The sequence below is a fragment of the Erinaceus europaeus genome, chromosome 6 (assembly GCF_950295315.1).
Source record: "Erinaceus europaeus chromosome 6, mEriEur2.1, whole genome shotgun sequence".
NCBI lineage: Eukaryota > Metazoa > Chordata > Mammalia > Eulipotyphla > Erinaceidae > Erinaceus > Erinaceus europaeus.
The window spans coordinates 26,834,445-26,849,424 of NC_080167.1; the positions used below are offsets into that span (position 1 = coordinate 26,834,445).

Genomic DNA, 14,980 nt, shown 5'->3' on the forward strand with positions numbered 1-14,980 from the left:
GATGAACACAACCTGGGGATGGAATGCCCTGGGTATTTAGATGAGGGACACAGACCAGCCCTCTGGCATGGAGCACATTCACAGGTGACTCAGCTGAGGATAAAAGAAGTCTTAAGAAAGTGCTCTCCCCAGTCCCCTGCACATCCCTTCCTGCCTGACTCTAGAAAAGTAAGGGAGCAAAACGGCACAGCAAGACCTGGAGAGATAATTCATCAGGTATCTGAGCCCCAGCACTTCATGGTAGTACCATAGCACTGGGGGAAGTAGTGGAGGGAAGGCGGGGTCTCTCTCTTTCTCATCCCCATTCTTTCTCTATCTAAATGAAAATTTCAGCCTGAGAAGCCAAGCTGTGTGGCACACTGGGTAAAACACGCATTAGCATGCACAAGGATCTGGGTTCAAGCCCCCACTCCCCAACTGCAGGGAGGAAGCTTCATGAGCGATGAAGCGATGGTGCATATCTCTCTCTCTCTCTCCCTCTCCCTCTCTCTCTCTCCCCCTCTCTAGCTCCCCTCCCCTCCTCAATTTCTCTGTCTCTATAATAGAAAAGGAGAAGGGGGACAGCCACCAAGCCCCAACAATCAGCCCAGTGTTAAAATAATAACAGGGAACGTCAGCCTGGGAGCAGTAAAATCACACATGCATGAAAACACTGACTGTGAGACAGACAGACAGACAGACAGGGCAAGGGAATGAGAGAAAACACAAACCTACGGGCCTGGTGTGGCACACCCAGTGAGTGCATATATCACACCAAGCACAAGGATCTGGGTTTGAGCCCCTACTTCCCACATGCAGGAGGAATGCTTCATGAGCTATGAAGCAGGTCTGCAGGTGATACCTAGCTTTCTGTTCTGTCCCTATCTTTTATCTCTCCTTCCCCTCTCAATTTCTCTCTGTCTTGTCAAATAAAAAGAGAAAGAGAAAAAAAGGAAAAAAAAATGGCCCCTGGGAGCTGTGGATTCATAGTGCAGGCACCAAGCCCTAGCAATAATCCTTGAGGCAAAAAAAAAAAAAAAATCACTTAAGTGCACGGGGTATAAGGGACTGAGACCACCGCCCCCAATGTGGCCAAGTACCACCAGTTTGTAGTCTGCTCATTGTGCAAGGACTGAGCTGACAGCACTCAGCTTTGCCTCTGCCACTGGGAAATCAAGGTCATGACCAGCCAAGTGAGATCTCAAATGCACCAAAAGTCTCCAAGTGTGCTGAGGGCACTGCCAAACTTGATCTACCTTACATTGGTGGATTGAACAGTGCCAGAGGCACTGAAGCAGCAAAAATGAGGAAGAGTGAGGAGGAATCTGGTGTTCCGAGAGAGAGCTGAAGAAACCAGATGGCACACCTGACGATGGCTTCTTTGGAGGGGGGGGCATTTTCAGGAGGAGTGATTAGAAGGCACTTCTTGGGAGAGGTTGGTAGAAGACTGAAAGCTGAGTGCAGATGAGCAAGTTTCTCCCAGGTCCTGTGTTCATGCAGACACATATGCATGTGTGCATGTATACACACACACACACACACACACACACAGAGTTTTGGTGGCTGAAAGCACACACTACATGACCACAAGAAGCCAGTGCCAGGAGGCCTCAGCATGGGGCACAGAGAGACAGGGCCAGAGCACATTCCTGGGCCCATGCTATTGTGGGCTCTCAGCACTGAAACAAGATACTTACTTCATTGTCCTAAGGCTTGTTTTGTGTGTTCCTAAGCTCCTTACTTCTTCATAATCACCAAGGCTTGCAGAAGCTTCTCAATTCAAAGTTCCCAGATTCAGGTCTGACACACAAGAGGCACTCAGTACACACGCTGATTAAATCAACTGCCAAGGACCAGCAAGATAGCTCGCTTGGATAGTGCACTGGTTTTATCTTATGTGTGACCAGGTTCAAACCTGACTTCCACCACAGTAAAGGAAGCTTCAGCACTGTGATATCTTCAGTTTCTCTCTTTCTATCTGCCAGCCTGAAGCACTGAAGCCCCCAATGATGACCAAAATAAAATAAAAATTAACCATCAAAAGCCACAGAGAGACCCACATGCCATCTTCCTAAAATCCCCTCCCTTCTCGCCAGTGGGGGAGGAAAGAAGGTCCCTGGATGGATTTCCAACTGTCCTCTAGATCTCAATCTGCAAGGAGGGGCAGTGCGAAACAGTCCCACGGGATCTACAGTCTAGACGCAGCAGGCTCAGAGACGCCAGGCTTATTCTGTGGCCCCGCCAATTCTCTAGAATTGGCCAGACTCAGCTGCAAGTAAGACAGCTGGGCTGCTGGACCTGCAGCTGAGAAAAATCCAGAAATGAGTGATGCCTGTGCTGTCCCTGAAAGTGTGCCAAGTGTCACTGGTGTTTCACAAACAGGAAGGTTGCAACTTGGTGGCAAAAGCCCTTCTGATGACACCGAGGACAGAAAAGAACCAGTGCAAAGGGACCTGACTGGGGTTTGATGTCTAAGCAATGAGACGGGGGTTCCCCGCAGCTGGAAAAGGGGCACGAGGATCCTGGTTCAAGCCCCAGCACAGCACAGGTCAGAGTAGTTTCTCCCCAACTCCTCTCAATAAAAATAAATAAATAGGGAGTCGGGCGGTAGCACCGCGGCCTAAGCGCATGTGGCTCAAAGTGAAAGGGCCGGCGTAAAGATCCTGGTTCGAGCCCCCGGCTCCCTACCTGCAGGGGAGTCACTTCACAGGTCTACAGGTGTCTGTCTTTCTCTCCCCCTCTCTGTCTTCCCCTCCTCTTTCCATTTCTCTCTGTCCTATCCAACAACAGTGACATCAATAACAATAAAAAACAAGGGCAACAAAAGGGAATAAGGAAATAAAATAAATATTTACCCAAAAGTTAAATAAATAAATAGGTATCCGGGCCTGGTAGTGGTGCACCCAGTTGCACGCACATGTTACAATGTGCAAGGACGTTGAGTTTGACCCCTGGTCCCCCACCTGGAAGGGGAAAGCTTTTTGAGCGGTGAAGCAGTACAGCAGGTGTCTCTCTGATTTCTGTCTCTAAGAAATAAATGAATAAAGATAATTAAAAAATTAAAAGTTAATCTTTAAAATGGTGGGGAGAAACAGCAAAGTAACTGACTTGGGAGGGCACCCGCTGACCTAGGTTTGAGCCCCCAACACAACAGCTGGGGATCCTATAGCACTGAGGGAAGCCATGTCTCTCTCAGTCTCCACCACTGTCTCTCTCTGTCTGCACCACTCTCTCTGTCTCTATATCACTCTTTACCTAAAAAGGTTGACCCAGCATAGTGAAATTCCGCATGTGCAGTGGCCCAGAGATAGCAAAGGAAAAAAGACGAGGAGGAGGAAGAGGAGGAGGAAGTAGTGGTAGTGGAGGAGAAGGAGCAAGAGGAGGGCTCTACAAGTTGGAAGATAAAGAGTGGGGCGGGAGGGGCAGTGTCACACCTGGTTAAGCACACACATATTACTGTGTGCAAGGACCCAGGCTCAAGCCCCTGGTCCCCACCTGCAGGGGGAAAGCTTCATGAGTGGTGAAGCAAGGCTGCAGGTATATCTGTCTCTCTCCCTCTCTACCTCTCTCTCCTCTCAATTTCTCTGTCTTTATGCAATAATAAATAAATATAAATGTTTTTCCTTTATTGGAGGATTAACGTTTACATTCGATAGCAAATACAACAGTTTGTATATGCATAACATTTCTCAGTTTTCCACATAACTATACAACCCCCACTAGGTCCTCTCCCATCACGTTCCAGGACCTGTACTCTGCACCCCCACCACCACCCCAGAGTCTTTTACTTTGGTACAATACACCAACTCCAGTCCAGGTCCTGCTTACTGTTTTCTCTTCTGATCTGGTTTTTCAACTTCTGCCTGAGAGTGAGATTGTCCCATATTCATCCTTCTGTTTCTGACTTATTTCACTTAACGTGATTTCTTCAAGCTCCATCCAAGATGGGGTAAAGAAGGTGAATTCACCATTTGTAGGATTCCATTGTGTATACAGACCACAACTTGCTCAGTCACTCACCTATTGTTGGACACCTGGGTTGCTTCCAGGTTTTGGCTATTACAAATTGTGCTGCTATGAACATAGGTATACACAGATCTTTTTCAATGGGTGTACTGGGTTCCTGGAGATACAGGGGAGGAATTGCAGGATCATAGGGTAGGTCCATTTCTAGCCTTCTGAGAGTTCTCCAGACTGTTCTCCACAGAGGTTAGACCAATTGACATTCCCACCAGCAGTGCAGGAGGGTTCCTTTGACCCCACAACCTCTCCAGCATTTGCTACTGTTACCTTTTCTGATGTATGATATTCTCACAGGAGTGAAGTGGTATCTCACTGTTGTCTGTATTTGCATTTCTCTGACAATCAGAGACTTGGAGCATTTTTTCATGTGTTTCTCAGCCTTTTGGATCTCTTCCGTGGTGAATATTCTGTCCATGTCCTCCCCCCATTTTTGGATAGGGTTGTTTTCTTGTTGTTGAGTTTGGCAAGCTCATTATATATTCTGGTTATTAGCCTCTTGTCTGATGTATGGCACATAAAGATCTTCTCCCATTCTCTGAGGGGTCTCTTGGTTTGGGTAGTGGTTTCTTTTGCTGTGCAGAAGCATTTGAATTTGATGTAGTCCCATAGGTTTATACTTGCCTTAGTCTTCTTTGTAATTGGATTTGTTTCACTGAAGATGTCTTTAAAACGTATGCAGAAAAGAGTTCTGCCAATATTTTCCTCTAAGTATCTGATAGTTTCTGGTCTAACATCCAAGTCCTTGATCCACTTGGAATTTACTTTTGTATTAGGTGAAATATAGTGGTTCAGTTTCATTCTTCTGCATGTTTCAACCTATTTTTTCTAACACCATTTGTTGAAGAGATTCTGCTTTCCCCACTGAATAGTTTGGGCATCTTTTTCAAAGAATTAGATGTCCATAAGTGTGGGGGCTCACTTCTGGGCTCTCAATTCTATTCCACTGGTCAGTGTGTCTATTCATGTTCCAGTACCAAGAAGTTTGATTACAATGACCCTATAGTACAATTTGAGACGTGGGAGTGTGATGACTTCAGTTCTGTTCTTTCTTCTCAAGATTGTTTTGGCCATTCTAGTTCTTTTCTGGTTCCAGGTAAACATCTGTAGCATTTGTTCTATTCTCCTAAAAAATGTGGTTGGGATCTTCATGGGGATAGCATTAAATTTGTATATGGCTCTGGGTAGTATATTCATTTTAATGATGTTAATTCTTCCAACCCATAAACATGGAATATCTTTCCACTTCTTTGTGTCTTTTTCAATTTCCTTGAGTAGTGACTCATAATTTTCAGTATACAAGTCTTTCACTTCTTTGGTTAGGCTTACTCCTAGATATTTTACTGTTTTTGTTGCTATAGTAAAAGGAATTGATTTCTGAATTTCAACTTCTTCTAACTTAGTGTTTGCATAGAGAAATGCCACTGACTTTTGAATGTTAATTTTGTAGCCTGACACCTTACTGTAGTGCCTGATAAGTTCCAAAAGCTCCTTGCTGGATTCTTTAGGTTTTTCTATGTATACTATCATGTCATCTGCAAATAGGGAGAGTGTGACTTCTTCTCTTCCAATCTGTATGCTTTTAATTCCTTCCTCCTGCCTGATTGCTATGGCAAGAACTTCTAACACTATGTTGAACAGTAATGGTGATAGTGGGCAGCCCTGTCTAGCACCTGATCTGAGGGGAAATGCTTCCAGTTTTTCACCATTGAGTCTGATGTTGGCTGTAGGTTTGCTACAGACTCCACTATCTTGAGGAATTTTCCATCTATTCCCATTTTCTGTAGTGTTTTGATCATAAAGGGATGTTGTATATTGTCAATGGCTTTCTCTGCATCTATTGATATGACCATGTGGTTTTTGGTCTTGCTTTTATTGATGTAGTGGGTCACGTTGATTGATTTACATATATTAAACCAACTTTGCATGCCTGGGATAAACCCTACTTGGTCATGATGAACAATCTTTTTAATATACTGCTGTATCTGGTTGGGTAGAATGTTGTTCAATATTTTAGCATCTGTGTTCATCAGAGATATTGGTCTGTAGTTTTCTTTTAAAAGAAATATAAGTATTTTTTTAAAGAAAGAAAGAAAACCAAAGTTACGATAGATAAGGTTAATAATGGTTAACAAAGGATAAACTACAGGGTTTCAGACTTGCTGTTCTAAATCAGAACCATCTCAGCGAGGTCAATAACTGGTCCACTGCAGGGCAAAGCCAGAATTCAAACTCAGCTCTGCCTGCAGGGCCCCTGCACTTGCATGCCCAGAGCAGCTTCCTGATTCTCAAGCCTTTCCCAGCCCCCCTTGACCTCCAGCCCCTTCCCCCACAAGCCCTACTCCCGCCATGAGCGTCAAACACCAGAATAACCCCCGTGCAGCTGCCCAGCCTTTCTGGAAGATGTGCTTTGGCCCTGGCTCCTGCGTCATCATCCATTAATCACACCACCACAGAGGGGGGAGAGGGTTCACTTCTCTTTTCCCTGCTGAAGCCACCCCACCGTGGTGGCAAGAATTTGTCACAGGGCTCAAGATGAGACTGAGCCAGAGGAAGCTGAGCCGGCTATATTCACACCCAATCAGGAAGCCCAGGAGTCTGAGACGCAGACATGAACTTGTGTGAGAGGATCTGGGGAATTCAGAGGCTCAGGTGTTGCCCAGCCCATCACACCAGCAGTGCACTTCATGTTCTGAGGTCCCTGCAACTTCAGCACTCAGGGCCCATCCAGTCTCCCCAACCCAAGTCAAAGGCCAACAAAGGGGCCAGGAGGTGGCTCACTTGGTAGAGTACATAGGTTACTATGCACAAGGACCACAGTTTGAGCCATGGGCCACCCCATGAGAACACCAGCAGGAGGGAGGAGGGAAACTTCATGAGTAAGAGAGAGTGGTGCTGTAATGTCTCTTCTTTCTCCCTCTCTCTCCCTCCCCCCCTCTCTTTCACACACAGGCAGAGACCACAGCACTGAAGCTTCCTTCAATGCACTAGGGGCCAGGCAAAACACATGGCAAAATGGCATACTATTTGAGCTATTTCACCAGTTGCAGCTCTCTCTATCTCTCACTCTCTATCTAGAGGGAAAGAAAAATGGCTGATACTTAAAAATTTTTAAAAGCATAAATCTGCAGGCTGTGGAGTAGATGCCCCTGTCTAAACCTGTACCCTGCTATCACCTAGTGGGGGGAGCTTGGCTGTACCCCATAACTGGGCTCATAGCTGGAAGTAACAAATACCCATTCAGTACTTCCCATTCTAAGGTTCCAAGGAATACACCAAACTTAAGAAATAGAAGGGGTGGGTGTGGGGAGACTGTGTGTGTGTGTGTGTGTGTGTGTGTGTGTGTGTGTGTGTGTGTGTATCTGTTAGAGAGTCAGCAGAACCAGTCTGGCCGCCTCTCACCCTCACAGCCCGCTGGAGAAGGTGGGGAATGGAGAAGAGACAGGATCAGTTTATAGGGAACAGGGCTCATGGAGGGAGGTTATGGTCCTGCCCTTGGGGGTCAGTAGAGAGAATACTCCATAGGAACTCACAAGCAGATGGCCATCTAGTCCCTGCATCCCATACAAATGCTTACTGCGCTGGGAACAAAGGCCCAAGAGGCAGCACAGATATAGCCAAGTGCTGGTTACAAGAGAGTTATAAGGTGAGAGAGACTTCATCCACAGGAGACCAACCCCATCATGTATGTAGCCCAGGCCAGGGCCCTGGCACCACAGAGGAATGCCACCGCCCCCGAGGAAGCTCCAGTGCTGTTATTTTTTTTAATCTTTTTCTTAATATTTATTTATTTATTTTCCCTTTTGTTGCCCTTGTTGTTTTATTGTTGTAGTTATTATTGTTGTCATTGTTGTTGGATAGGACAGAGAGAAATGGAGAGAGGAGGGGAAGACAGAGAGGGGGAGAAAAAGATAGACACCTGCAGATCTGCTTTGCCATTTGTGAAGTGACTCCCCTACAATTGGGGAGCCGAGGGCTCGAACCGGGATCCTTATGTCCAGTGCTGTTATGTCTCTCCCTTTCTGTATCTCACTGTCTGCTTGTCTCTCTAGCTGAAAAAGTTTGCTGCCTGGAGCAATGAAACTGCACATCATACACCGGGCTCCAGGCTTCTGCAACAAGTTAAAAAAAAAAAATAGCAGGAAGAAGGGGCTAAGGAGACAGCACAATGGTTCAGCAAAAGACTTTCATGCCTGAGGCTCTGAGTCCCAGGTTCAATCCCCAGCACCACCATAAACCAGAGCTGAGCAGTGAATCTCCACAGGTGAAATGAAAAGGATCAGATGGGGGCCTGAGAGGAGCTGCTGGCTGGGCACTGTCACCAGTGTGGCCACCTGGAAAAGTGATGGACAGGGGAGAGAGACAGGTGGAGCCAGGGTGCAGGTGATCCCATTTGCAGACACCCCCAGGTAGACGGACAGGTGGAGGGAGCCTCACAAGACAACAGGCCCCGAAAAGCCAGACTCCCTAGATGGGGGAGGGGCCTAGAGTGCAGGAAACACCCTTCTGCTCTAACCCTGGTGCTCAAAGCCCCAGATTGGGGTGGACAGGAGATTTAAACAGGATATAAACCCTGATTAACCAAGTAAGACCGGAATGTCTTGGGATCTCCTAAGAGGCCATTAGCAGGCGAAAGATTCACTGAATTCATTACCAGAGTTGTTGCTGAGGCTCAGTAGCTGCATGGGACCCCAATGTTCCCTTTTTGTTTGTTTATTTTTCTTTTTCTGATAGAGATAGGGACAGAGAGACACCTGAGAGACAGAAATAGCCTCCCTGCCGGTGAGGAGTGGGAGTCTGAACCTGGATACTAGAGCATGGTGGTGACATGTGAGCTCTTTTGTGTGCACCATCTCCTCGCCCCTGAAAAGAGTTTTATAACAGCGAAAAGTACATGAAAATGAGCCTGAAGGGAGTCAGGCGGTAGCACAGCAGGTTAAGCACACGTGGCACAAAGCACAAGGGCCGGCGTAAGGATCCTGGTTCCAGCCCCCCGGTTCCCCACCTGCAACGGAGTCACTTCACAGGTGGTGAAGCAGGTCTGCAGGTGGCTATCTTTCTTTCCCCCTCTCTGTCTTCTCCTCCTCTCTCCATGTCTCTCTGTCCTATCCAACAACGATGACAACAAAAATAATAACTACAACAATAAAACAACAAGGGCAACAAAAGGGAATAAATAAATATTTTTTAAAAAGAAAATGAGCCTGTTAAGCTATCAGGTACAGTGAAGCTGTGAGTTTTCAGAAGGCCTGGGTCTGCTTACAGGTGGGCCGTGTGTGCAATGCAAAACACAGTGCCCTAGGAGAAGGAGAGGATGGTGGACAAGACAGGAGCACTCAGAGGTGTCCCACACACTGCAGGGCACTGGGAAAGTGTCATCAGAGAGGAGAGTAATAGACCCTCTTGTGTGTTAGCACAGAAGATTATGTGAGACATGTAAGAACTCTGGGCCTGGGCCAAGCATATCAGTAATGACAACAGAAAAAATACTTTCTGGCACCTGGCAGAATCCCCTTCCCTGTCTAGGAAGGCAACGCAGTGGTTATGCAAAAAGACTTTAAGTCCTGAGGCTCAAGCACGCTAAGTTCAATTCCTGACACCACCATAAGCCAGAGCTAAATAATGGTCTGGAGGCGCGGGGGTGGGGGAGCACACCTTCCAATTTCAAATTCCCAATTCCAACCCCCTGGCCAATTCTAAATTTCTGCCCCACTCTCCTTACCTACTACCCTTTCCTACCTTCTGCCCAGCCTCAGCAGCAGATGGAAAAGCCCACCTCTTCTTCTGAGGACTTGGGAACCCTCAAGCCTTCTAAAATTAAATACATGATCTCTGAAATTCCTTCAGATGTAACATAGCTGTGTTGTATGTATGGTCTTCCAAGTTTGGCATTAGGCTTTTAAAGAACAAGGTATTCCATTCAAAGCAGGTATGCTTTCCTATTCTACCTTTCAAACACTACATCATAAAGGGTAAACCTTCTACTCAGGTGTCACAGATGTAGGTGTGACCTTGAACCAGTCATTTAACTTCTCTGACCCTCCTCTGACTGGCAGCACTTCCTTCAGTCACTGGGAGTGTAAACAAAACCAGTCACATTTTGGAGCTGGGCAGTGGTACACACAGTAGAGTGCACGTCACTATAAGCAAGGACCGAGGTTCAAGTCCCCAGCCCCCACCTGCAGGGGGAAGCTTCTTGAGTGATGAAGCAGTGTTGCAGGTGTCTCTGTCCCTTTCTCTCCCTTTCCCCACCCCACACACACACACCTGCTCAGTTTCAAAGAAAGAAAAAAAAAAGGCCCCTGGGAGTGGTGGATTCATCTTGCAGCTACTAAGTTCCAGTGATAACACTGATGACAATTAAAAAAAAAAAAATTTAAGTCCTATTTCCAGGAATATTTATCAGGAAATTAAGGTATAGCTCTGCTCTACCATAAAGGTTTCACATGCCAGCACTGACCTTCTCCTGCTGGCCACAAGGGAGATCTAAAGTGGAGGTGGGTGGGGGGAAGAAGACCGAGGGTAAATAAAGAAGTCAGGCTTGGGGCCTCTTGGCTTGAGCAGCTTTGTCTGACTGGTCACTTTTTCCCTGGATCAGCATTTGCTTGCCAACCAGCAGATGGTGCAGAAAATGTGCAGGCCTGCTCAGAGTGTGGAATTGGCCTACAGTCACCAGACAGCCATGGTGGCACCCTGTGCTTCCCTTTTCTCCCCCTCACAAAACAGAACAAGAATACAGTTCTTAGCTCTCCATGTACAATATAAGCACTGTTGAGGTTCCAGTCACACCAACCACCCTGACTTTTGTTGGAGCATCTGCAGTCTAGCAGTCTGCCTGGACTGGTTTTCAGGTTTAAACATAGCATTTGGGAGATAATACACATTACTCATGGGCTGGAAAATTTGCTGAGACACTGGTCTCAGAAGAAGGCTTAGAGTCTATACTCTTCTGAAAAGATAATAGCTACTAACTGGTGCATATACACTTTATTTAAAGATTTATTTATGTTGCACCTAGTGGGGCTTGTACTGTTTGTGGAAAACTGAGAAATGTTACACATGTACAAACTACTGTATTTACTATAGACTTAAAAATTAATCCCTTAATAAAGGAAAAAAACTGAAAAAATTATTTATATAAAAGAAGAGAGAGAAAATCGGAGCATCACTCTGGCACGTGGTATCACAGAGATCAAACTCAAGACCTCATGCTTAAGAGTTCAAGCCTTTATCCACTGTGCCACTTCACTGTGTACACTCTATATATTTTTAAAAATTTGTCTTGGGAGTTGGGCGGTAGCACAGTGAGTTAAGTGCAGGTGGCGCAAAGCGCAAGGATCGGCGTCAGGATCCGGGTTCGAGCCCCCAGCCCCCACCTGCAGGGGAGTCGCTTCACAGGTGGTGAAGCAGGTCTGCTGGTGTCTATCTTTCTCTCCCCCTCTCTGTCTTCCCCTCCTCTCTCCATTTCTCTCTGTCCTATCCAACAACAATGACAACAATAATAACTACAACAACAATGAAACAAGGGCAACAAAAGGGAATAAATAAATAAATAATAAATAAAGTGTTGGTTTTTTTTAAAATTTTTTAAATTGTCTTTACCTTGTCAATGCCCATGTTCAGCGAGGAAGCAATTACAGAAGCCAGACCTTCCACCTTCTGCATCCCACAATGACCTTGGGTCCATACTCCCAGAGGGTTAAAGAATAGGAAAGCTATCAGGGGAGGGAATGGGATATGGAGTTCTGGTGGTGGGAATTTGTGAAGTTGTACCCCTCTTGTCCTATGGTTTAGTCAATGTTTCCTTTTTATAAATAAAAAATTTAAATTTAAAAAAAACTGTCTTTACTTTGTTTTTTGTTAAGAGATACAGAGAGACAGACAGATATACCAGATCACTGCCTCAGCTCTGATTTCTGGTGGTCGTGGGGGATTTTTGAACCTGGGATCTTGGCACCTCTGGCATGGAAGTCTTTTGCATAACCATTAGGCTATCTTCCGAGACACGTACACTATTTTTTTTTTTCCTCCTCCAGGGTTATTGCTGGGCTCAGTGCCTGCACCATGAATCCACCGCTCCTGGAGGCCATTTTTCCCCCTTTTGTTGCCCTTGTTGCAGCTTCGTTGTGGTTATTATTATTGCCCTTGTTGACGCAATTCGTTGTTGGATAGGACAGAGAGAAATGGAGAGAGGAGGGGAAGACAAAGAAGGGGAGAGAAAGATAGACACCTGCAGACCTGCTTCACCGCCTGTGAAGCAATTCCCCTACAGGTGGGGAGCCGGGGGCTCGAACCGGGATCCTTACTCCGGTCCCTGCGCTTTGCACCACATGCGCTTAACCCACTGCGCCACCGCCTGACCCCCACGTACACTATTTTTTAACCCACAATATTTCCTCCAAATTTTCAGTCCAGCTCAGTCACTATACAGGGGCAGGGGCAATGGTTTTTTGTTTGTTTGTTTTTGTTTAGAGGCAGTGACAAAGCTTTCTCCAATATGGGGGGTGGGGGGTCAAACTAGAACCTGGGACATCACACAGGCAAAGCAGTGCACTATCCAAATGAGATATTCCAGTGGCCTTTTTTTTAAAATTTTTTTTCAGTCAATAATATTTTGTTTTGAAAGATAAGGACACTGTTGAAAATGAACGGAATACCACCTTGCACACAACTTCTGCCCATGAGACAGCTCTTAAATGACCCTCACTAGAGAAAAAAAGAAAAAGAAAGAAAGAAAGAAAAGAGAAAGAGGAAAAAAAAAACTCTTAACTAGGAAACAGTGTTTCCCCCTGAGCAGAGCCCTAGTGAAATAGCTATTTTCGTGCCTGGAAAGCTAATGGCAAAGAGATGGAGATGGCATTGTGTTAGGCGCCTTTATGCAACAGCTCTCCGCACTGTATGTGCAGAGTCCCTTACAAACACTTGTGCTTTCATTAAGTCAACGGTCAAAGCAAGCCAAGTCAACTTGGCAGGTTCTCCCATTAGCTTATGAACAATATGCCTCATAAAACGGCTCTTGCTTGCCTGTAAAAGAGCCCCAGTAAACTTTTTTACGGCCTTTTCTCCTGAGCCTCTTTGGTGGATGGGTTCAGACAGCCAAGCCCAACCTTCCGCTGCCGCTGCTGGGAGCTGGGTGTGACCCCCAGACTGCTGTTGAGGCAACGCTGCGAAGTTAAGAAATCTTAGTTTAGCCGGGTTCCCAGGCTGGAGGCTCCAAACATCTCATCCAACCAGTAGAATCCCAGCATGAGTAGAGGTGAGAGGAGAGGAGAAGAAGGGCCAGGGGAGAGGAGGAAGAGGAGATTGGGAAGAGGGAGGAGAAGAGAACAAGGACTGGGCAGTGGTACACCCAGCTGAGCGCATAATTTACCTTGCGCAACGACCAGGGTGCAAGCTCCTGGTCCCCACATGCAGAGCGAAGCTTCACTGAGTAGTGAAGCAGCGCCGTGTGTCTCTTTCTCTCTCCCTCTCTACCTCCCCCTCCCAACTCAATTTCTCTCTCCCTTTCCAGGGAAGGGAAGGGAAAATGGCAGTGCCCAACTCGAATCTGCAAGGCAACTGCTGAAGGCAAGGAAAGTCTGGAATTCAGGTCTCCCCAGTGGGCACACGCCCCCTCAGTCCGCGCTCCTCCGAGCGCAGGGAGGACCGCCACCCGGTGGATGCTGCAGAGCAAGGTGCAGAGACCGAGCGAGCCGGCCTTCCTGCTCCTCCGCCTCTCTGGGGGAAAGGAAGGGGGCGTCGCCTGATGGGCCAGCAGGTAGATCGTGCGCGGAGGACCCCAGAACCCGCACCTGCCCTCCCCCACGATCGGAACCCGCCTCCCGGTGCTACCAGGGCCCCGCATGGGACGCGCGCGGGGCGCAGGAGGCGCCCAGCCAGGTGAGCCCACTCACCTGCGTAAAGTACAAGTTCATGAGCGTGAGGGTGAAGAACTGCAGGCACACGGGGAAGCAGTAGAGCAGCCAGAAGACGAAGGGGCTGAGCGCGTTGGCCGCCACGAAGTCCCTGAAGTAGAAGGAGAAGAGCACGGTCCGCAGCGAGGCCCAGAAGAGGCAGAGGAAGAGGAAGACGCTCTGGTAGCTGAGCCGCTTGTGGCGGTAGCGCAGCACCAGCCAGAGCTGCACGTAGATGAACACGAAGAGCAACGAATAGAAGACGGTGTAGACGATGGTCAGGCCGAGCTTCACGTACGGGGGCACGGCCGGGGTCAGCGTGGGTGGCAGCGTGTCGTTGCGGAGGGGGTCCCACGGCGGGGCCTCCATGGGGCCGGGGGCGCTGCGGCGGGGCCCGGGTCGCTCGGGCTTCATCTGGGCTCGCCGCCGCCACCCTCGCGGGGGTCTCAGCGCATCGCGCTTGTCGCTCAGCCGGGCGACTGGAGGAAAGAAAACAAGCCGCACTTCCTCCCCCGGCACCACATGATTCACTGGGGCGGCCTTTGTCTGCGATTGGCGGCGCCACCCGCCTGCCCGCCCCGCACCCTGCGCCCCCAGGGGCCCCACCCACCCGCCTGACGCCCCGGACCCCCGGCCCTGCGCGACCCCGCCCTCCGCCCGCACCGGCCCCGCACGGTGCGCACCGCGGCTCGCCGCCCACCCCCCACACCCCGCGCACCCGCGGCCCCCACCAGCGCTCCGAGCGCCCGGCTCCGCCCGCTGCTCTCCGGACAGCGCTCAGGCCCCGCGCCTCTTTGGCTTTGCAGAGACGCGGATTCCCCGCATTTCGGAAACCCGCGACTCTGCCCTTTGCTCGGGGAAACTTTCTGCCTCGGCGGCGGCGGTGAACATTTAGTCTTAGAGATATCCTGCTGCGAGGAAGGGAGGAGAAGAGCTGTTTATTTCAAAAACCAGAAACTCCAAAGGCGGTGTTTTGTTTTTGAGGTCAAGCTGGAAGACTCTGCTATGGAAGGAGTGGTCTGTGGGCGCGGCCTTGTTTAGGTGGCCCGCCCGGCCGGCTCCCCGGCGCCCCCATCCTCACTGCGCGC

The 14,980-nt window shown here is 48.4% G+C and overlaps 1 protein-coding gene across 1 annotated transcript in view; it reads right to left on the reverse strand.

Moving 5' to 3' along the window:
- Nucleotides 1–14,453, reverse strand: part of GPR137B (G protein-coupled receptor 137B) — a 61,910-nt gene extending 47,457 nt beyond the window's left edge. The window contains exon 1 of the mRNA XM_007522928.3: nt 13,893–14,453. Within this exon, the coding sequence (XP_007522990.1) occupies nt 13,893–14,306 (414 nt within the window). The 5' untranslated portion in view covers nt 14,307–14,453. The remainder of the gene's footprint in view (nt 1–13,892) is intronic.
- Between the last annotated feature and the right edge of the window lie 527 nt (nt 14,454–14,980).